At 41.2% G+C, this 25,118-nt stretch overlaps 1 protein-coding gene across 1 annotated transcript in view; it reads left to right on the forward strand.

Moving 5' to 3' along the window:
* The first annotated feature begins 561 nt into the window (after nucleotides 1–561).
* Nucleotides 562–25,118, forward strand: part of nat8l.L (N-acetyltransferase 8 like L homeolog) — a 31,315-nt gene continuing 6,758 nt past the window's right edge. The window contains exons 1-2 of the mRNA XM_018228056.2: nucleotides 562–1,112; nucleotides 7,646–7,810. Coding sequence (XP_018083545.1) covers nucleotides 632–1,112; nucleotides 7,646–7,810 — 646 coding nt within the window. The 5' untranslated portion in view covers nucleotides 562–631. The remainder of the gene's footprint in view (nucleotides 1,113–7,645; nucleotides 7,811–25,118) is intronic.

Below are 25,118 nucleotides of genomic sequence, written 5' to 3' on the forward strand. Positions count from 1 at the left end.
ACAAATCACTGCTTCTGGCGACTAATCTCCCGAACTGCCTTCGCGCCTTCTAGAATGTAAATCCCCGGCGGGATGGCACTCGGATCACTTTGGCTTTCTGAAGTCTCCTGAAGTTTCCTTGTGAGGCAACTTCGGGTGACTTTGGAAAACAAAAGTGAAATTACATTCTAGAAGGCAGTCATTCACTCCTTAAACTTGAAGTGATTATTTTATGCAGACAACTGCTCCTCTATGGGGCCCTACAAAGTGGCCACTGACCAGCTGTGACAGTTGTTCTGCAAGAGGAGAATACCCATGATGCTCTGGTTTAGTGGTCACTAGAACTGGACACACAAAAACAAAAAACTAATGGGTAACTATAACAGGTCATTGTATTGCATTTATCTACTGCCCTTGGGGCCCTCTGGTGCTGGGGGTTAAGATTTAAGCAGTCCCTGCACTGAGTAACCCTAATACTGATCCTTATGATACATTTGACTTTGCACCTCCCCTGAGCCTCATCATCACCCCAAGGACAGGGCGGGGCCTCAGTGTAAAGGCGAGAGCAGCAGTAGAAGAAGTGTCAGTGGAGAGGAGGGCGCTAGGACCCAGAAGGGACGTTGCCACTTGCACGGTCTTTGCTGCAATATAAATGCTGGTGGAACAGACTGAGCACATTCTCTCTCATCACTTCTACAGCTTCGCTCACCTGCCGCCCCAGCGCCCCAACTGCGCCTCCCGCAGCGACCCCAGCGGATCCCCCGACCCCAGCAGAACCCCCTGCAGCTCTTGTATCTCTCCTCCCGGGTGTATGAGTTATCTGCCCCCCAAAATGGTCTGCGAGACGAAAATCGTTGCGGATGATCTCCCGGGGCAGCAGAAAGAGCCGATACTAGTGACCCCCTCCTCCCACATGTGCCCCCCTCCTCTCACCAGCGGCCCCCCGGCCTCCTCTCTGGCGCCCCCCAGCCCCGGGGCTCAGGAACACCTTTATATCCGACAATTCCAAGCCGAGGAGCAGGAGTCTGCCCAGAGGATATTCTATGAAGGAATCAAGGAAAGGATCCTGAGCTCGGCATTCAGAGGGTTAAAATACCAGCCCCTCCTACAGAGTGTCTATGCGGTGATTATAAGTAAGTACCCCCCCTGCCCTCTGCCCATCCAGCCTGGGATTATAGCGGAGCAGTGCCACGAATATTCCCAGCCTATAACTTACATTTAATACTGGCACTTACTATTAGCACTTACTACGGGCACTTACTTACTACTAGCACTTACTAGCACTTACTAACTATTAGCACTTACTAGCACTTACTACTGGCCCTTACTTACTACTGGCACTTACTACTGGCCCTTACTACTAGCACTTACTACTGGCCCTTACTTACTACTGGCACTTACTACTAGCACTCTCTTTAATACTCATCCCTTCACTGTATGGACTGCACTTACTGCCACTGCCCAGTCTCGTGTAATTATTTTGTGCACTTTATGCATTGGCTATGGGCATCATATATGTAACATATGGGTGGGGAATGGGGTAGTGTGAAGTGTGACGAAGAGCTGCTGAATAAGACTGGCAGCATCACTTTTATACCAAAGGCAGAAGGTTAGAATAGGAAGACTGGGCACAGGTAGGAGGGTATAATAGGAGGACTGGGTGCTGGGCACAGGTAGGGAAGCTTTAGAGGACACCTGGCAGTATTTATGTGATGTCCCATTTGATGGCTGGATAGGTGATAAATTCTTAGCACTGGCAGGAAGGTTTGGGGTAGAAGATGTTCGGGTGCAGTGGTCTCATTTGTGATTTCTGATGGGCTCTAAGCACTGGCAAGAAGGTTAGAGATGAGGAGAGCTGGGAGCATGAAGCAAGTGTCCCATGTGATGGACTCAAGGCACTGGTAGGAAGAGATGGAGAAGACGCAGGTCATTTTACAATTGAATTAAATGTTATGGGATATAAAGTACTGGCAGGATGGATTGGAGAGGAATTCCAGAATCTTTGAGTAAAAAGGAAAATGCATTTAACTATCCAGCATCTGAGGCCATTATCTTAATCAGTGTATTATTACTGCAGAATGAAAGACATGGCTAAAAAAACCTATTGGTGCACTTGGTCTTAACACCTATAGTAAAGCTGAAGCTTCTGCAGTTTCCGTCTGTACATAGAGCTCTCACTCTTCTGAATTCCTTCTCTATTGTGGTTCTGCAGAAGCTCCAGCCCCATAGCCCACATGCCCAGATAATAAAATGAACATCCCTTAATTCTGTTCCGTCTGTTCCAAGTGGAGGAATTACTAGATTACTCGTGAGTCCACATTGTGGTACCTCCTTGTTATGTGATGCATCCCATGAGGACCCCTGATGTGGGCTACCTCTTACCCTACATCTTGGCCCAAAGCCACACCTCCTAGAAAGATTCTGGATTCTCTGCTCTCCCTGAAGCACAGTGGTACAACGATCATGTGCCACCTCCCTAAAAATTCCCAAACGTTAGGCTATAAAATGGATTGGGATACTATGAACCCCACAACTGACACTCAGTGTGGCCCAAAACACTAAAAAATACTTGCCAGGAAATGTAACCACTGCCTCGTTGCCCAAGGCCACCCTTTTGCTCCATGGGCTCCTTCTGACATGCTGTAGGGTGCTACAATTTGTTTGGACCCAGTACCAAGGCGTGATATAGTCTCAAGGTACTGGTGAGCCCCCAGGGTGTAACACATGGTTATTTGTGGATATGGCAGCCTCCCAGCTTTCACCCTCCCAACGACAAGTCATTTATACAATAGATTGCAGTGTTCTATCTTCTCTGCTGGGATTCCTCCCTCCTCTTGGTGCAGGGCCATACATCACGTTTATTAGCAAAGATAACCTCACTCAGCACCCGCACACCAGTATGAGGACTAAAAAGAAATTGGGGGAGGAATACTATATGATAGATGGGAGTATATATACATATTAGGGATGCACCGAATCCACTATTTTGGATTCGGCCGATCCCCTGAATCCTTAGCGAAAGATTTAGCCGAATACCGAACCCGAATTTGCATATGCAAATTAGGGGTGGGAAGGGGAAAACTTTTTTTTTCTTCCTTGTTTTGTGACAAAAAGTCACGCGATTTCCCTCCCCGCCCCTAATTTGCATATGCAAATTAGGATTTGATTCGGCCGGGCAGAAGGATTCGGCCGAATCCGAATCCTGCTGAAAAAGGCCAAATCCTGGCCGAATCCCGAACCGAATCCTGGATTCGGTGCATCCCTAATACATATATATAAAAGTCCATATGGGAGAAAACCCTGATGAAAGTTCCAAGATGGAACTGAAACATCGGAATCAATAAAACCAACCTTTTTTTGACACTTAAACCTTGTTACAAATTCCTTGGATGTACTGTGGCTTTGCATCTGTATGTCTGTGTATATATATATATATATATATATATATATATATATATATATATATATATATATTCATATTCAATATGTATAAAGAAACACATTCCATAGTAATGAGTAGGGTTATGGAGTCACCTGTCACCCCAGGTTCCCTATTCGGTGCATGTGATTGGTTGCTGTAACGCACCCCTATTAAATGCTTTCCCCTGAAGGAGGTGGAATTGCAGATTGGGAATTGGTGCAGGAGGTGTGCCCTGGAACTTTCTGCCTGTGACATAGATACGGAAAGGGATTGTCACGCCAGCTGCTTGCTGTGTTACGCTGCATTTTATCCATTGGCTCATCGTTACAGGGCTGCTAAATACTTCATTATAGGGGGATTTTACTTCTTGTCTGGCACCTTAAGGGCTGCCATTTTTGCTGCTGGCGGCGGTTGGGGGTGGCAGTGGGAAGTATTAGCATCCCATTGATGTGATCTTGCAGTCGGACAATGCAGCAACATTATGGATATATCCATCTCCCGGTGCAGCACATGAATTCAGCAGGCTCTTACTTACAGGAGACACATTTAAAAAAGGGGGGTCACAAGGCTTTCGGCTACAATTCTCAGCAGTTACCTAGAAACAGAATAGAATGTAGGCCAATGAGACAGTGAGCAAGATTGGCCTCCCCCCCCCTATTCCCCACCCCAGTGCTCTAATAGAATGCAGATGTACAATAAGTGCTGGATCCTTCGCTCTTATGCAGCAAATGTCATCCCAGCCCAGGAATTTGCCATGAAAAGTGACATTTTTGAGACTGACCTGCAAGAATGAAATGTATCCCCTACTCCACTCATACTGGGATGTGCCATGTTCTCTTTATTTCTGCTTGGGGTGGGATAGAGATCAGAGTAGGATTGATTTGTGTTGCTGGGGTACGTGTCCCTGCTACTCGAGGAATTCTATTCAAGGCTTGAATAACTTTTCATCTCTTGGTTATTTTTCAAGCTCCCGGAAGCTGACACGGGTAGGGGGTCCCATGGGCTGAGTGCTGGGAGTTTCATGCCTGTTAGATAGAGGGTTTCCTTCAGTTCTAGGTTTTTATATTGGGATGCTGCATTGATGTTGCTGAACTGGGGACTATGCTGGGAGCTACAGTGCAACAACGCTGGCAGTTTCTAATTGCCCATTGCTGCTCTTATGTCTGCGTCTTGTCACTGCCTGCAGTATTAACATTGTACTTACCTCTATCACTTAATCAATAGCTGTTGGGAGGTTTCTCTGAAGGGTTAATGGAGGGTCTGCAGATGTTCTCATTCTCCAACGGGATTTAATTCTGTCTGACACAACAGTTCTGTAAAGATGCTGACACCGTGATTTTAGGTACTCACCCTTAGCTGACACAATGAGTTGACCATTTATATCATCACTGAAGCATAAACTAGTATTGTAATTCAGAGAAGAACCAGAGCCATCTAAGCAGGAAGATGCCATACACCCCAGTGTTTAAATCTCAACAATCACAATAGAATCTATGTATATTAACAGTGGGATAATAGTCTCTGGGAAGGGAGTGTGACTGTGGGATAGCAGGTATAGTAGGGAGAGATGGTGCCTATAGTAACAGTGGATAATAGTCTCTGGGAAGGGAGTGTGACTGTGGGATAGCAGGTATAGTAGGGAGAGATGGTGCCTATAGTAACAGTGGATAATAGTCTCTGGGAAGGGAGTGTGACTGTGGGATAGCAGGTATAGTAGGGAGAGATGGTGCCTATAGTAACAGTGGATAATAGTCTCTGGGAAGGGAGTGTGACTGTGGGATAGCAGGTATAGTAGGGAGAGATGGTGCCTATAGTAACAGAGGATAATAGTCTCTGGGAAGGGAGTGTGACTGTGGGATAGCAGGTATAGTAGGGAGAGATGGTGTCTATAGTAACAGTGGGATAATAGTCTCTGGGAAGGGAGTGTGACTGTGGGATTACAGGTATAGTAGGGAGAGATGGTGTCTATAGTAACAGTGGGATAATAGTCTCTGGGAAGGGAGTGTGACTGTGGGATAGCAGGTATAGTAGGGAGAGATGGTGCCTATAGTAACAGAGGATAATAGTCTCTGGGAAGGGAGTGTGACTGTGGGATAGCAGGTATAGTAGGGAGAGATGGTGCCTATAGTAACAGTGGGATAATAGTCTCTGGGAAGGGAGTGTGACTGTGGGATAGCAGGTATAGTAGGGAGAGATGGTGCCTATAGTAAAAGTGGGATAATAGTCTCTGGGAAGGGAGTGTGACTGTGGGATAGCAGGTATAGTAGGGAGAGATGGTGCCTATAGTAACAGTGGATAATAGTCTCTGGGAAGGGAGTGTGACTGTGGGATAGCAGGTATAGTAGGGAGAGATGGTGAGTATAGTAACAGTGGATAATAGTCTCTGGGAAGGGAGTGTGACTGTGGGATAGCAGGTATAGTAGGGAGAGATGGTGTCTATAGTAACAGTGGATAATAGTCTCTGGGAAGGGAGTGTGACTGTGGGATAGCAGGTATAGTAGGGAGAAATGGTGCCTATAGTAACAGTGGGATAATAGTCTCTGGGAAGGGAGTGTGACTGTGGGATAGCAGGTATAGTAGGGAGAGATGGTGTCTATAGTAACAGTGGATAATAGTCTCTGGGAAGGGAGTGTGACTGTGGGATAGCAGGTATAGTAGGGAGAGATGGTGCCTATAGTAACAGTGGATAATAGTCTCTGGGAAGGGAGTGTGACTGTGGGATAGCAGGTATAGTAGGGAGAGATGGTGCCTATAGTAGCAGTAGGATAATAGTCTCTGGGAAGGGAGTGTGACTGTGGGATAGCAGGTATAGTAGGGAGAGATGGTGTCTATAGTAACAGTGGGATAATAGTCTCTGGGAAGGGAGTGTGACTGTGGGATAGCAGGTATAGTAGGGAGAGATGGTGCCTATAGTAACAGTGGATAATAGTCTCTGGGAAGGGAGTGTGACTGTGGGATAGCAGGTATAGTAGGGAGAGATGGTGAGTATAGTAACAGTGGATAATAGTCTCTGGGAAGGGAGTGTGACTGTGGGATAGCAGGTATAGTAGGGAGAGATGGTGTCTATAGTAACAGTGGATAATAGTCTCTGGGAAGGGAGTGTGACTGTGGGATAGCAGGTATAGTAGGGAGAAATGGTGCCTATAGTAACAGTGGGATAATAGTCTCTGGGAAGGGAGTGTGACTGTGGGATAGCAGGTATAGTAGGGAGAGATGGTGTCTATAGTAACAGTGGATAATAGTCTCTGGGAAGGGAGTGTGACTGTGGGATAGCAGGTATAGTAGGGAGAGATGGTGCCTATAGTAACAGTGGATAATAGTCTCTGGGAAGGGAGTGTGACTGTGGGATAGCAGGTATAGTAGGGAGAGATGGTGCCTATAGTAGCAGTAGGATAATAGTCTCTGGGAAGGGAGTGTGACTGTGGGATAGCAGGTATAGTAGGGAGAGATGGTGTCTATAGTAACAGTGGGATAATAGTCTCTGGGAAGGGAGTGTGACTGTGGGATAGCAGGTATAGTAGGGAGAGATGGTGCCTATAGTAACAGTGGATAATAATCTCTGGGAAGGGAGTGTGACTGTGGGATAGCAGGTATAGTAGGGAGAGATGGTGCCTATAGTAACAGTGGATAATAGTCTCTGGGAAGGGACTGTGACTGTGGGATAGCAGGTATAGTAGGGAGAGATGGTGTCTATAGTAACAGTGGATAATAGTCTCTGGGAAGGAGTGTGACTGTGGTATAGCAGGTATAGTAGGGAGAGATGGTGCCTATAGTAACAGTGGATAATAGTCTCTGGGAAGGGAGTGTGACTGTGGGATAGCAGGTATAGTAGGGAGAGATGGTGTCTATAGTAACAGTGGATAATAGTCTCTGGGAAGGGAGTGTGACTGTGGGATAGCAGGTATAGTAGGGAGAGATGGTGCCTATAGTAACAGTGGATAATAGTCTCTGGGAAGGGAGTGTGACTGTGGGATAGCAGGTATAGTAGGGAGAGATGGTGCCTATAGTAACAGTGGGATAATAGTTAAAGGCACATAAGGGGATAATGAGTTATTGACATGGTTTCTTTTGCCACTACAACAAAATAATTACCATGTAAATGAATAAGATATGTGTATAACATGTAATAATGTGTATTCTGTGACTCTATTCTGCTGCTTGATGATTGGGTTTTTCTATTCCGAAATCAACACTACATTCTCTTTTCTGACAGGTATCGTTTATTTCTCTTCCTTATCTCCATAGTAATGTGCTTTGTTGTGACCAAGTCCTTGCTGGTGACGTGCTGTATGCCCCTCTTTCTATTGGGCATGAGGTATTACTACAGTAGGAAAATTATCCTCAATCATCTCGAGTGCGCTCTACGCACGGACATGTCTGATATTGAGCAATATTACATGAAACAGCCAGGTGAGTATAACCCCATGGAGGACAATCAGCCAGCGGGTCCCTTTCTGTCCCAAAAGCAGAAATATATCTACCTTCGGGTCAGCACCAAGAAACTGTATGGACAGGGAATGTTTATCATTTAGTTCAAGGACAGATGTGGCCCTCAAAGGTATTTTTTAGCCTATGAGTTCCATAGACTGCTGATTGTGATGTCATAGTGATGATGTAATCCGGCCCATGAGCATGTAGTGTGTGAGCTGGTGCGCCTCCTACATGTGAAGAGTTGAAGGGCGCCGGTTTTCTTGTTGTTGATCAGAAGCCCAAGAGGTGCCGCGACTCTGACTCTGTAGGGCTGGGTGCCAGACTGGGTTTTTGCTCTGTTCTCTCTAATTTTAAATTGTAGCTGCTGCGTGATTGTATAGTTTCAGAAGACTAATGCAGAGAAAAGGTACGTATATATATATATTTATTTTACTAGTTCTTTAGCTGTTCAGTGGCATAACTACCTCCCTACAGGCCCAGAGTAAAACCTTGTGCCTAATGTTTGGAGACCTACACTGATATCTTTGTGCCATTGTCCCCAGCACAACCCCCTCCCCAAGTTATGCCACTGAATATAATTCATTTATTTCCTTACAGCAAGCAAGAAGTAACTCAGTGTTAAAACACTCTTTGTCAACAGCTTTGTTTTTATGCAGGAATTTAGGAGCTGCCATGATACCTGCCTTAAAGGAATTGTTCAGTGTAAAAATAAAAACTGGGTAAATAGATAGGCTGTGCAAAATAAACAATGTTTCTTATATAGTTATTTAGCCAAAAATGTTATGTATAAAAGCTGGAGTGACTGGATGTGTAATATAATAACCAGAACACTACTTCCTGCTTTTCAGTTCTCTAACTCTGAGTTAGTCAGCGACTTTAAGGGGGGCCACATGGGACATAACTGTTCAGTGAGTTTGCAATTGATCCTCAGAATTCAGCTCAGATTCAAAAGTAACAGTCACAACCCATGTGCCCCCCTCAAGTCACTGATTGGTTACTGCCTGGTAACCAATCAGTGGAAGTTATCCAAAGGCACACAGAACTGCTGCAAGCAAGGAACACCTTGCACCGTTTAATGCGGAAGTTCTGTCTGCCTTTGGATATTTTTTTCTAGGCATTGGAGTTTTAGTAGTGTTCTAGTTATTATGTTACACATCCAGTCACTCCAGCCTTTATACATTACATTTTTGGCTAACTAACTATATTAGAGACATTTTTCATGTTGCACAGTCTATTTACCTAGTTTTTAGTTTTACACGGAACAGTTCCTTTAACTGCGTCATTCTGCGCAGACAGACAAAATAATGACCCGTACTAGCCATACATTTATGCTGCTTCTTTTCTTGTGTCACAACTGAGAAAATATAGAGCTGATTTACTAACATAAGTGCTAATCTGCATTCGTTTTGTGACCCCAAGCAACCAGTTGTCAGTTTGTTCAGATCAGACTTCTACAAGTTAGAAAATCATTGCAAATAACTTGTTGGCTGCAGGGGGTTACTCAACCGGTGCATTGGGGGGCTGACAACTGTGTTAGTAAATGAGTCCTTATACTGTATCCACTGTCTCATGCAGAGATGTTGACCTTTTTTGTAACCAAATCCTGGTGATTTTTGGGCACCTCGGGCCGTGCAACACCCTGGCCGGCCCTGTTCTGCTTTGCTCTGGGTCTTCTTGTGTACAAATGAGAATATACCCAAATGTACATTCAGAATAAACTGTGCCAGTGATTGCCAGTATAGCCTTATATGTTACTGGAACATAAATGTGAGATCTGTGTTCCTTTTTGTATGTGCAGTAGGGATGCACCGAATCCACTATTTGGGATTCAGCCGAATCCTTCATGAATGATTCGGCCGAATAAAGATCCAAATCCGAATCCTTGGGATGGGAAGGTAAAAAGTGTAAAAACATTTTTTACTTCCTTGTTTTGTGCCAAAAAGTTACGTGATTTCCCTTTCCGACCCTTATTTGCATAACGAGGATTCGGTCGAATCTGAATCCTGCTGAAAAAGGCAGAATCCTGGATTCGGTGTATCCTTAATGTGCAGTAAGTTTCATATACTTATAATATATGAGTGCATTCCATTCTATAATATTAGATATTATTATAATATATGAGTGCATTCCATTCTATAATATTAGATATTATTATAATATATGAGTGCATTCCATTCTATAATATTAGATATTATTATAATATATGAGTGCATTCCATTCTATAATATTAGATATTATTATAATATATGAGTGCATTCCATTCTATAATATTAGTTATTATTATAATATATGCGTGCATTCCATTCTATAATATTAGATATTATTATAATATATCAGTACATTCCATTCTATAATATTAGATATTATAATATAAGCGTGCATTCCATTCTATAATATTAGATATTATTATAATATATGAGTACATTCCATTCTATAATATTAGATATTATAATATATGAGTGCATTCCATTCTATAATATTAGATATTATTATAATATATGAGTGCATTCCATTCTATAATATTAGATATTATTATAATATATGAGTGCATTCCATTCTATAATATTAGATATTATTATAATATATGAGTGCATTCCATTCTATAATATTAGTTATTATTATAATATATGCGTGCATTCCATTCTATAATATTAGATATTATAATATAAGCGTGCATTCCATTCTATAATATTAGATATTAGTATAATATATGAGTGCATTCCATTCTATAATATTAGATATTATTATAATATATGAGTACATTCCATTCTATAATATTAGATATTATTATAATATATGAGTGCATTCCATTCTATAATATTAGATATTATTATAATATATGAGTGCATTCCATTCTATATTAGATATTATTATAATATATGAGTGCATTCCATTCTATAATATTAGATATTATTATAATATATGAGTGCATTCCATTCTATAATATTAGATATTATTATAATATATGAGTGCATTCCATTCTATAATATTAGATATTATTAAAATATAAGCGTGCATTTCATTCTATAATATTAGATATTATTATAATACACAAAAGCCATGAATATCTTGTAAATTATATCCTTATAAACGGTGAGTAGTGATGTCATCAGTTATAAACGGTGAGTAGTGATGTAATTTCTGTCACATGACTCACTAAAATTTGTGTATTATAATAAATAAAGTACCCCCAGTTGTAAAATATGAGGATATTATAAGTTACCTCGGAGTTCCATGACCTGTATAAAAACACTCGGCCTTCGGCCTCGTGTTTTTATAGGGTCATGAAACTCCTCGGTAACTTATAATATCCTCATATTTTACAAGAGGGGGTACTTTATTCACTATATTAGGGATGCACTGATTCCACTATTTTGGATCCGGTTGAATACCTAATCCAAATCCTAATTTGCATATGCAAATTAGGGGTGGGAAGGGGAAAACATTTTGTATTTCCTTGTTTTGTGACAAAAAGTCACCAGATTTTCCTCCCGCTCCTAATTTGCATATGCAAATTTGGATTCGGTTTGGCCAGGCACAAGGATTCAGCTGAATCCTGCGGAAAAACCGAATCCTGGATTCGGTGCATCCCTAATTATTATAATATATGAGTGCATTCCATTCTATAATATTAGATATTATTATAATATATGAGTGCATTCCATTCTATAATATTAGATATTATTATAATATATGAGTGCATTCCATTCTATAATATTAGATATTATTATAATATATGAGTGCATTCCATTCTATAATATTAGATGTTATTATAATATATGAGTGCATTCCATTCTATAATATTAGATGTTATTATAATATATGAGTGCATTCCATTCTATAATATTGGATATTATTATAATGTATGGCTGCATCCGGACATACTTTTGTTGAAATACAAGCACTGATTCTAGACATTTCTGACTAAGGTTTTTTTTTCCTGAAAATATCACAGGAAATAGCCAAACAGAAAAACGTTAATTATTCTTGTACTGAATTTTTATTAACTGTTGGACCCCTTGTCTGTCTGTAGAGCAAATCAGGTTTTGAAAAAATTGGGCAAAGTGTGACAAAACAGAAGTTGTGAATCATTTTGTGTAAAATACAGAGTATGATTCCCTGATATATTGTCTTGTTCAGTCCCATGAGCCAGCAGGTATTTTTTTGGCACCATTGGTTTGTCAATAAGCAGCATTTACACAACAAAATCAAATCACCCACGGCTGTGCTTAAAGGGCATGTAAAGTCTAAAATAGAATAAGGCTAGAAATGCTGTATTTTGTATACTAAATATAAACATGAACTTACTGCACCACAAGCCTAATCAAACAAATAATTTATGCTTTCAAAGTTGGCTACGGGGGGCAGGGCTGCCATCAGAAATCACGGTGCCCCACACAACAAAATTTTCTGGGACCCCCTCAGTCACCACGCCTCCCATCTCCTTGTCACGTCTATCTTGCCACGCCCCCCCAACAGTACAAATGTCACATGAATACAAGCACTAAAACAGTGAAGAAAATCATTTGGCCAAGGGTTATTAAGCCTGCCACCACGTCAAGGTAGGCTCTTTAAGCAGTTACCTGCTCTAACCTAAAATACACTTTGTTTTACAATTATTCTGCATTTAAATTGTACAAATAAGAGCCATTTGGTTTAACCCCTCGGTCAAAAAATAACCAGTCCTAATAAGGGCCATGGAAGATTGAATTGTGTCTCCTGCTGAAAAAAATCCTAAAAATAACTTCCCCATCTAACTTGCATGTCTAATGTATACACATATTTATTGTACAGTGCATTTTTTGTATACGTTAAAAAAAAGTGCAAAGGTTACCAAGTTATTACACTAGGGACCAAAATCCTACCAAAAGTACTCAAATCCACAGTAAAATGAAAATAAAGTGCAAATTTGCAAAAATAAAGTTCCACGGCCAAGTGGCCAGGGCCCCCTACAAGTTTAAGAAAAAAAACCCAAGTGGCCAGGGCTCGCTACAAGTAAAAAAAAAAAAAAAAACCCAAGTGGCCAGGGCCCCCTACAAGTTTAAGAAAAAAAAACGAAGTGGCCAGGGCTTGCTATAAGTTAAAGAAAAAAAAACCCAAGTGGCCAGGGCCCCCTACAAGTTTAAGAAAAAAAACCCAGAGCGGCCAGGGCCCCCTACAAGTTGATGAAAAATAAACATGAGCGGCCAGGGACCCCCTTAAAAATTTTCCAAAAAAATATGTTACCATAGTTATAAAAAATAATTGGTGGCCAGGGAACTCCTACTTAAATTATAAAAATACATTGATTGGTGACCAGGGGTTAGAAAAAAAAACAAGTCACCAGGGCCCGCTACAAGTTCTTCAAACCAGGGCCCCCTTTAGAGAGTTACAAAAAAAACCCTTGCCCAAGTAAAAAATAATTGATGGCCAGTGGACTCCTACTCAAATTATGAAAACACATTGGTGGCCAGGGGCTACATTGCCTTCATTAGAACTTACCTGCAACGGGGATCTCTCTTGTGCCTCCTTAACGATGTCTTCTTCCACGGCAGTCTCCTTCTCAGATGGCTTCTTCTCCTGTGGCGTCTTCGTCTCCAGGAAGAAGCACCGCCGTCTCCAAGGAAGAAGCACCGCCTCCGGTTGTGTCTTTAATCCAGCAGGCTACACACTTCTCTATTACAACTGCGCCCCCGTGCGTACTCACGTCAAGTGTACGCACGGGTTGCAGCCAACTGGAACTGCCTCTGACCACCAATGAAATATAGGGAGGGCGGGCGGGCCCATTAGATTAGGGCCCCCTTAGATCTAAAAACCCACCGGGCCCGGGAGGACTGTCCCCCCTGTGACCCCCTGATGGCGGCCCTGACAGGGGGTCACCATCTTGTAACTTTGTTAAACATCTTTGCAAGACTAAGACTGTGCACATGCTCAGTGTGGTCTGGGCTGCTTAGGGATTGTCATAAACAAAGCTGCTTGAGTTCTGCATGGCTGGGAAGTAAGGCGGGGGCTCCCCCTGCTGTTCATAAGTATGATTGTTTCCTTGCACAGCAGTTAGGGACCGTCTGACAATTCCTATCCACAGCAGTAAATGAAGGGAGAATTTCACTGCATACAGTCAGGTTTCTTATAAAAACAGTACACATTTTTTAATTAAAGTATATTGGAGATAGGTTTCTTTTTCATTAAAGAAAGTAAAAATGGGATTTTATTTGTTTGCCTTTACATGCCCTTTAAGTTCCAATGTTTACATTTTATACTGTGTAGCCATGGGGGCAGACATTCAAGCACAGGATACACAGTAGATAACAGATAAGTACTACTATAGTTTATATAAACAAGCTGCTGTGTAGCCATGGGGGCAGCCATTTAAGCACAGGATACACAGTAGATAACAGATAAGTACTACTATAGTTTATATAAACAAGCTGCTGTGTAGCCATGGGGGCAGCCATTCAAGCACAGGATACACAGTAGATAACAGATGAAGTTTTGATGAATCCCATTGTACACTACAGAGCTTATCTGTTATCTACTGTGTATTCTTTGCTTGAATGGCTGCTTGTTTATATAAACTATAGTAGTACTTATCCCATATTCTGAACTGAGCGTGTATATGAAATAAATCCTACCCCCTCTGTCCTTATTTTGGATGGATGGGGGTAATGGGGGGGCTCAGGTGTGGCTGAATATGACTTTTTAAATCAGGGATTTTGTTATAGATATTTGATACTTTACAATCCTCCCAACATTTTAGAAATAGAAAGAGGGACAAAATGATTTGCTGTGTGGAGCGCGGCAACATTTTTGACCACGCCCATTTTGTGGCTACTCCCCCTAATTACTATGTAACTTTTACAAAATTTGGCAGGTTGTGAAAGTTTGAACGCATTTTACAGTTTTGCTAATGAAGGAGAATCAAACCCTTGCCCCCCCCTACCCTACATAGACCCCCTCCCTGCTCCCCCCAGCCTAGGTGGTACCTTTGGTAAATGCCCCTAACTCTTACCTTTCGGTGCAGATTCAGGGCATCGGAGTTCACGGGCGCCATCTTTGTTAATCTTTGGATCTTCCAGGGCTCCAGCAATTTTTCGTGACTTTCGGCGCATGTGCAGTTGTTGCGAAACAGAAGATCGCTCCAACTGCGCATGCGCCATTACACCGCTCTCTTCCCGAAGATTACCGAAAAGAAGAAGATGACGCCCCTAAACTCAGATGCCCTGAATCTGCAACGAGGGGGGTGTATGTAGGCAGGGTCGGACTGGGGGCCGGGACTGCTGTCCAGGGCCGCTCTCCAGCACCCTGCTCCCCTACTGTGATGTGCCGATGGTGCTGCACGGCGCCGGATAAAAATGAGTTTACATTTAATTCTAAGGCTGAGATGCCAACTACTTCCCTTTGGCCGGGGAGTTACTACAGAGGAAGCAGACCCTGCAGCTGCAGGAGCACCCAGGAGGTATAGGGGCCCCATGAGGCCCTAATTCATATACAATTTCAATACATATTGGTAAAACATGTCAACCTTTTTGGGGGGGCATGAAAAATAATTTGCTGTGGGGCCCTCTGTGCTTGCAGGACCTGTTCCTCCTTAGTATAAAATGGTTTACTACCGGATCATTATCTCGCTGGTAAAACAGATTCAATTAGTGGCTTCAACATCGGTAAAAATAGAAATCAATGCAGAGAAATAGCTGGAAATTAGTCAGGCTCCATTTCTTTACAGCAGGGATTCTTAACCTAATGGGACACAAATTCAGTTGGTGAATTTTTAACTCAGGACCCAAGACTGCGCAGTGCAAGTCTTTCCAAGCTAGGAATTGATATCTCTTGCCCTGTGAATACTATCAGTTGTTTGCATGTAAATCCTCGCTGGCTCCATCATAATTGTGTTAGTGGTGGGTTTCCTAAGTGATCTGTCGCTTTCCTGTTGTCGGATTGAGGGAAATTGGTGCCAAGTGAATTTTGTTCCCTGCAATATGTCCATATAATGCAACTGGGATTATTCATATTGGAGCCAATTCAGTTTGCAACGTCTAGAGCTAGAGACTCATTTATTAAAGGGCCCTTTGCTGTAAATCTCATTAGACGGCAGGTCGGTGTAGTTAAGTCGATTGAACTCGATTTATAATCTGATACAAGGAAAAGTATGGGCGCTCAGCATGGTTTATGCTTTTATCCCCAACTACATGTATGGGATCCGTTATCCAGAAAGCTCCAAATTACAGGAAGGCCATCTCCCATAGACTCAACTTTAATCAAATAATTTAAAAAATGTAAATTTCCTTTTTCTCTGTATATAATAAAACGGTACTTTGTACTTGATCTCAACTAAAGCCATAGACGCAAAGATCTCATCGTACGAATCGAGGATTCGTACGATTTTCGGAACGTGTGTGGAGAGTCCCGACATTTTTCGTCCAGCGGACATCGGTCGTTTGCTCGATCGGACAGGTTAGATAATCGGCTGCTGATAATATCTCTGCGTGTATTGCCAATCGTAAGATCTTCAGTGGCAGTCACCAGCTTTGTCTATCGTACGATTGGTGTCAGGGGCAGAACATCGGCTGATCTGTTCTTTTATTACTTTATTTGATCGGATTGGTAAGACTTTGATCTGAATGGTTAGTGGCAGGTCGGGAGATGGGAAAAGTCCGATTATTCATTGATTCGTACGATCGGATCTTTGCGTCTGTGGCCAGCTTTAGATATAATTAATCTCTATTGGAGGCAAAACTATTCATCTGGTTTTAATTAATTCATTTAATTAGGGCTCTCCGCCGGTTATTATTAGAAGGAGAAATCTTGATTGGTGGGTTATTATTAGATGGGGAACTATCATGAAAACAAACAAAAAAAAAATAGAAATACATAAACATGGGAAATACATCTAAAACTATCTAAGTAAAATCAGATGATAGATTTGGCACCATTATCTGAAATCTACATTATCTCCATATGCAGCTTTTTGTCTGAGTCATTTTTTCTGACAGACAACTCTTCTAATCACTGGTGTGTTGCCCCCTTTGCCTGGATGATGGATTTGAGTGAACTGTCTAATAATGTGTTGATAAGCCAATAGCTACACAAAGTGAACCTTAGAATTGTATTTGGGGGCCTATCTAACCAAATATTCTAGGGATGCACCGAATTCAGGATTCTGCCTTTTTCAGCAGGATTCAGATCTGGCCGAATCCTTGTGCCTGGCCCAACTGAATCCTAATTTGCATATGTAAATTAGGGGTGGGTAGGGAAATCACGTGACTTTTCATCACAAAAGAAGAATTTTTTCCACTTTTTCCTTTCCTGACCCAAATTTGCATATGTAAATTAGGATCTGGTTTTGCATATGTGAATTAGGATTCGGTTCGGCATTCGGCCGAATCTCTCACCAAGGAGTTGGGGATTCGGCCGAATCCCAAATAGTGGATTCGGGGCATCCGTAATTTATTCTGACATTCAGATTAAACGGGATCCATTCTTCAGAAACCCATTATCCAGAAAGATTAGAATTAAAGGGCATGTAAAGTCTAAAATAAAATAAGGCTAGAAATGCTGTATTTTGTATACTAAATATAAACATGAATTTACTGCACCACAAGCCTAATCAAACAAACAAATAAGTTGGCTACAGGGGGTCACCATCTTGTAACATCTTTGCAAGACGAAGACTGTGCACATGCTCAGTGTGGTCTGGGCTGCTCAGGGATCGTCATAAACAAAGCTGCTTGAGTTGTGCATGGCTGGGAAGTAAGGCGGGGGCTCCCCCTGCTGTTCATAAGTATGATTGTTTCCCTGCTCAGCAGTTAGGGACTTTTTTTTGCCTTTACATGCCCTTTAAGGAAAGGCTGTCTCCAACAGATTTTGTTTTATCCAAATAATCCAAATTCTTAAAATGACTTCCTTTTTCTCTGTAATAATAAAACAGTAGATTGTACTTGATCCCAACTAAGATATAATTAATCCTTATTGGAGACAAAACCAGTCTATTGGTATTAATTAACATTACATCATTTTCTAGTAGACCGTTTTAAGTAGATCCTTTATCCAAAAAAAAAAAAACCCACGTTCAAGCATTTTGGATAAGAGGTCCCATACCTGCATATGTTTTAATCATGGAAGAATAAGACAAGTGACTGTGAGTTAAAGCGACTGTAGATGATTGCAGTCACAGTAACAAAATAGAAATATATAGATGAAGGGCACCCTGTAAACATTTAGGGTGTCACTTTACTACATTAGTTATAAATATATTCCAGCACATGCAGGAGACGGCTGTTTGTGTTTTGTTTTAGGATTGGTCAGAATGTGGAGAATGCAGCAGATAAGGTTCTGATAATAGTATGGGCCCTGCTGGTAAAGTGCCAGTTCCAAACAAACCACATGACAAAACAACATGGCAGTTAGACTGTGATAAACAACTGGCTGGTAAACACGCAGGTCTGTAGTTCATGAAAAGGGCACTGTACCCTCCTGCGGAAATTGTATTTCTTTCAGTTCAAAAAGAGGGTAGTTGGGATATGATTGTACAGGTATGGGATCCAGTAGCTGGAAACCTGTTATCCGGAAAGCTCTGAATTACAGGAAAGCCATCTCCTATAGACTCCACTATAATGAAATAATGTACATTTTTTTAAAAAATGATTTGCTTTTTCTCTGTAATAATAGAACAGTAGCTTGTACTTAAACCAAACTAAGGTGTCGGAGGCAAAACAATCCTATTGGGTTTAATGAATCCTATTGGGTTTAATGAATGTTTAAATTATATTTTAGTACAATTAAAGGGGACCTGTCACCCTAAGAAATAATTCCAAATTCTTTTCTATCATGTTAGTTGAGAAAAATAAAGTTTACTCACAATATATTTATTGTTTAAATTCTGTGTCTTGGAATCCATAATCATAGTAAGCGGGCAGATGCCATTTTGTGACAAAGCAAAAGTTGTTTATCCCCCCACAATCTTGTGTATGTGCCAGAATTGGGGACCTAATGCCCATGCGTGGGACTCTACACTATTATTGAGTGTGAGGAGGGAGGGGGAATGTAAGGAGTGCAGTGACATATAGGAAGTGCTGAATGGAAAAAGAAAGGAAGTGACCGCCCCGCCTCTATGCCTGAGCTTTCAAGGGGATCTAGAGTCACTTGGGGTCATTTATAAACACTAGGCAAATTTGCACCATTAACCAACCAACCAAGGGGCAAATTCACCCAAGTGCGAAGTGGATATCGCTGGCGATATTCGACAGCCTGACGTTGTTTTGCCACTTCGCCGATTTACTAAGGGTCCCTGGTGTAAATTCGCTAGCGAAGTAGATAGCCTCTAGCGGTAGTTTGCTCACTAACGCCAGGCGAAGTTGCATTCTGGCGAAGGGACGTAACTACGCAAATTCACTAAGATGCAGATTTTTTATGAATGTTTCCTCTTGCACCAGAGTTTATTTCACCATTTCAGACCAGGCAAAGTGCAATAGAGTTTGTTGAAAATTTTTCTAAGTCCCAAAAAATGCTGGCGTCTTTTACTTTTTTCATGGTGATAGGCTGAAAAATAGCTTAATTTATTTTTTCGGGGTACCAGGCTTCCCCCCTACATTTCCTAACATATGGCACATAAACTATACAATGGGCTCATGTGTAGGGCAATATAACAACTCTATTTTATTAAGGTTTCCCAGGCTTGTGTAGTGTAATGTATTTGCTGCAACATATACGTCCATTGTACTTTAACTTCCCGCCGTATGCAAATTAGGCATCGCTAGCATAACTTCGAAATGCTTATTGTGCTTAATTACTAGGGTAATTTGGACCCTAGCAACCAGATTGCTGAAATTGCAAACAGGAGAGCTGCTGAATAAAAAGATGTGTTTCTTGATAGAGTGAAAGTGTAAGTGAAGCAGTAAATGGCTTATTCCAGCCAAGTCATTCATCTTCTTGCTGTTCAGGAATTTTCCGCATTAGGCAATTCAGTGGCTCTGCTTTAAATGCAGCCGTTAATGACTAATGAGAAGGACAGAATCAGTCGTCTGCATCCAGAGGGAACACGTGCCCTGTACTTACATACCAGTGGCAGTCACATTATAGCAGTTTTTATTTTAAATGCTACAGGTCTGCACACATGGGTTATAACAGGCAAATCATTTGCTCCAGGTCTAGTAACCCTTAGCAACCTATCAGTAATTGCTGGCTGCTAAATGGCTGCTGTGACTTACTAGACCTGGAGCAAACTTGCCACTTGTTAAATCTTTCCCCAAACAGCCTTATTTATCTGAATAAATCCCTTCATTCATATGCGTAGGAGATGCCATAGTAGTTAAAGGGGAAACACCACCCTGATTTTTTGATAATGCTATAAGCTATTTTACATGATAATGTAGTACAGGCATGGGATCTGTTATCCAGAAACTCTTTATCCAGAAAGCTCCAAACTACCATAGACTTCATTTTATTCAAATAATTGAAATTTTTAAAAATGATTTCGTTTTTTCTCTGTAATAATAAAGCAGTAGATTGTACTTCATCTAAACTAAGATATAATTAATCCTTATTAGAAGCAAAACCAGACTATTGGGTTTATTTACCTGTAGATGCCAGGCAAGACTCCAGTTCTCACAGGACCATGCTTCTCCACAAGTCTGTTAATCAACTGGCTTCTTCTAAATTGTTTCAGCAGTCACATCTAATGGGATATGTTAGCATGATCAATGGAGTGTTTTAAGCACACGAAGCCTCTTGGGATGTGAATTCTGTTTCCCTGCTTGGAATGAACCATTTGTGAGAGTCCTAATAATAATGCAGTTAATCACATCCCTGACTTTGCCCATTTGATACTCAAATAAATGATTAGATATGGATCTATATGTTGTGCTATCACCCATGGAGAGTATGGGGGTAATTTACTCCAAATGCAAAAATCACAAAAAATTCGTGATTTTTTTTAATAAAATCGGACTTTTAAAATATCACAAATTTGGAAACTTTAGAATCATAAAATCCGGCATCGAGTTTGCATATAAGTTAATGGGAGAAGTCCCAATGATTTTTTGATGGGTTCAATGTAATACCCCGAAGTTTTTGGGCTAAAATCTGAGTTTTCAGGTGAAAGATCTGAAAAAATTGTGAAAATCTGATGAAAAATCCCAAAAAAAACATGAAAATCAGATGAAAAATCCAAGAAATCGTTACAATCTATTTTTTTCCCCGCAAAGCAAATTTTCTGGGAAAATGTAATAATAAATAAGTGAAAAAATCTAGCAAATTTGATCGTGCAATACGTTTTAGGGCAAAAATCTGAATATGCGGGTAAACAAATCCCAAAAAATCTTGAAAATCGGATAAAAAATAAAAAAAAAACGTGAAAATTGGATAAAAAAAACGAAAAAATTTCAAAATCTGATGAAAAATCCATTTTGAAAATTGGGTAAAAAATAAAAAAAAAATCATGAAAATTGGATGAAAAATCTGATTTTTTTGGGGAAAATTTAATAAAAAAGCGCAAAAAACCCGAGCAGATTTGATTGGAGTTTGTAGCAGAAAATATTGAGATAAATTCCGACTTTGATAAATAACCCCCAAGGTGTGTTTGTTGGGGGTGCAACTGTACAACATTGTGTCCTTAATTATATATTGGAACTGTTTTCTGTATCAATTGGATCTTGATTGACTTCTGCCTTCATCAACCAGAATTATGTGACTATGTTTTTATGTATATATATATATATATATATACACAGCACTAAATAATTCTGTCATACTTAAAGGGGTTGTTCACCTTTTAATTAACTAGTATGATGCAGACAGTGATATTCTGAGACAATTTGCAATTGGTTTTCATTTTTTACTATTTGTGGTTTTTGAGTTATTTAGCTTTTTATTCAGCAGCTCTTCAGTTTACAGTTTCAGCAATCTGGTTTCTAGGGTCCAAATTCCCCTAGCAACCATGCACTGATTTGTATAAGAGTCTGGAATATGAATAGGAAAGGCCTGACTAGAAAGACGAGTAATAAAAAGTAGCAATAACAATACATTTGTAGCCTTACAGAGCATTTGTTTTTTAGATGGGGTCAGTGACCCCTTTTTGAAAGCTGGTAAGGGTCAGAAGAAGAAGGCAAATAATTAGAAAAAACTATTAAAATTAAGGCAGAAAAGTTGGCCACACTATAACATACAGTATAAGTTAACTTAAAGATAAACATGCCTTGTTTTGGCCTATTGCTGGCCGTAAAAAAAAGCCACAGTGCACCAACGGCAGTTTCCGTTAGCATTTTAGCCCTTCATTTATGTTACATTTCGGTCTAGCTGCATATTTAATAATAGCCGCAGTAATAACATGTATTTATTAACATTTACATGAAAGCCCTGAGAATGGAGCCATTGGCTTCTCAGCTGTAATGTGACTCAGATGAGCAATTACCGTCCTTATATTGGCCATTCGTTTACTAAAAATGAAATAATTACGATTGCGTAGCCGTAACCTTGGCTCGCCGGTCTCTCTCTCTCTGCACTTCTGTAAATGGTTTTATTTATAAAACGCCAATTCGGATGCAGACAGCGGCACACAGCGTGCGGGTTCAACAGGCCAAAGCCATTCTAATCACTTCCATTGCCTTCTCTTTTCTCCTGATCTCCTGACAGAATGTCGTGTGTCCCTGCAGTAGCTCTGATTATTATTGGCTTATACATTCCTGGGCTTAAATTTATTAATTATTGAGCTAATTTTGTACTTCGAATTTCAAGTTTTTTGCATCGCAGATAAAAATGGGCAGGAGGAGATGTATTTTTTTTACACTGTTATCTATTTTGTTTTTTCTTAAAAAAAATAAAAAAAAATATTTACAACACTTTTTTATTCACCAGGGCACACGTCTAGAGAATACCTCCCAACATTTTCGAAATAAAAAGAGGGAAAAAAAAGACGAAAATCTTTTAACCACACCCATAGTTGTGGCCACACCCGCTAATTACCATGTCCATTTTACAAAATTTGGCAGGTTATTAAAGTCTGAACGCATTTCTATGTTTTTTATGTGTTATTACAGTTTTGCTAATGAAGGTGAATTGTGAGTCTAACTTCTCCCAAGAGGAATTGTAACAAAGGTATCTTATCTGCAGCTGTGGCTGTTCTGGGCTCTCTGCCAAAAGCCAATTAATTTATTTTTCTGGCTGTTCAGTGCAGAAAAAAACGTGACTTTCCACTACAAATGAGGGACTGCGGGTTGAGCTGTTAAAAGAGGGACTGTCCCTCTAAAAATGGGACAGTTGGGAGGTATGGCCTCCCCTGATCACACCCACAAAGGAAACGTTCTCCCAAGAGACTTTCTCATCTTAAACTGTTACAAAAGTATCTAAGTATTTTTTCTGGGCTCTCTGCCAAAAGCCAATTAAGTTAGAAACTTTGTATCTTTTTCTGGCCGTTCAGTGCAGGAGATCAAAGAGAAAGTTGGTACATTTCAGTAATTAACGCGGGACTGTCCCGCAAAGAACGGGACATTTGGGAGGTATGGTCTATCTAGAGCATTAAGAGGCACAAGCTTAAAGCCTATGATGCATATAGTAATGTAGTCTATGGGAGATGGCCTCGGCGTTAGCCATAAAGCCCCCTCTGGCCCCCCTGCCCGAGCCACAACCCTCCTCCTCCGACCCCTCACGCATACCTTTTTCTTCATGTGCCCAGTAGGGAGATCAGAAACTGTGGCAAAGGGAGCGGGACTGGGTATTATCCCGGTGTCCCGCCAACCCAGTCCTACCTTGGATGGCCTGCCCATAATTAGGAGCTTTCTGTATAATGAGTTTCTGGATAAGGGATGCCATACCTGTATCAGTAGGGCAAGTCCATAGCTTTGTGGGTAAATGGATGGGACACTGAAGCTCTGCCCCTTTGGAAAACTCTGGGTACCAGTTTTGTCCATTGCCACAATAATAGTTCTTCAACACCAGGAGGGATATTTATCAGGGGTCGAATTTCGAATTCATGGGAGTTTTTTTAAACTCCCATGAATTTGAAATTGGACTAGTCGAAATGTATTAATAACATCGAATTTTTTAAACTTGAACACATTTAAACGTCCGGAAAACTCTAATTCGAATTATTATAAAAACTCCATTTGAATTTAAAAAACTAAATTCGAGTTTTTTTCTCCAAAAAAAACCTTGAATGTCAGGAAGGCTACAAACATCACCAAATTGATCCATGGACCTCTCCTGCTGACTTATACGGTAATTCGGCAGGTTTTAGGTGGTGAGCATTTGCAGATTAATAACATGTGGGGCCCTAGGCTACATTTACATAGGGCCCCCTTCTAAGCTACTTCTGGGTCTGGATAAGTGCACTGAGCTCTATGCTGGGTCAGTTTTGGGATGTGCCAGTGATGTCACTGGATCTGAATGCATCTGGGCACATGTATTCACCTTGCCTGCCTCTTTCTCTCAGTAGCTACCCCCAACCAGAACCAGCAATGCAAATAAAAATATTAAGCAAATTGAAATGGGCCCCTGATCACACTGGGCCCCTAGGCTCAGAGTTGGACTGGGGGGCCCTGGCCCACCAGGGCTGCAGTTTTAGGGCCCCCCTCCGGACCTCCCCACCTCCGCTGTCGTGTGCGTGCCAGTATGAGCACGCAATGTGGTTTTGCCGCGACCGGCCCGTATAAGGGAGGTCACGGCAGGAGTAAAAGAACCAGCGCAGGGTGCGGATCTGGCCCGGCCCTACCTAGGCTATAGCCTAGGGGGTAACCTGTGCATTAATCTGCCACTGGTGGTGAATAGTCGAATTCGAGTGGTTAAAGGGATACTCTCATGGGAAAAAATGTTTTTTTCAAAACACATCAGTTAATTGTGCTGCTCCAGCAGAATTCTGCACGGAAATCCATTTCTCAAAAGAGCAAACAGATCTACTGCGCATGTGCCGAAAGTCACGAAGTTTCCGAAAAAAGAAACTTCGTGACTTCCGGGCGCATGCACAGTAGATCCTTACCGATAAATCCCTCTACTGCGCATGCGCCACCAAATGCCGGCGAATACAGGAAGAAGAGCGCACGGGCGAGCATGGCTGCCATGAACTCAACAGGAGAGGGAGGGGTCAGGAACAAGTTAGGGGCATTTGCCTGGGGTGGAGTTAGGTCGGAGGGGAGGAGGGAAACACGGGAGGAATTTTAGCGCTGAAGGGGTTGAATTCTCCTTTAAGGCGAATGTTTTGTAACGTTTCAATCCTCTGCAAATTTACTGCAAAATCCCAAACCTGCCAATCTGACTAATGAGACTGAGGGGCAGATTATAAAGTGAAATTTTTTTTTTTTTTTTTTTTCAATTCTCTCAAATT

Source organism: Xenopus laevis, chromosome 1L (assembly GCF_017654675.1).
Source record: "Xenopus laevis strain J_2021 chromosome 1L, Xenopus_laevis_v10.1, whole genome shotgun sequence".
In the NCBI taxonomy this organism is placed as follows: Eukaryota; Metazoa; Chordata; class Amphibia; order Anura; family Pipidae; genus Xenopus; species Xenopus laevis.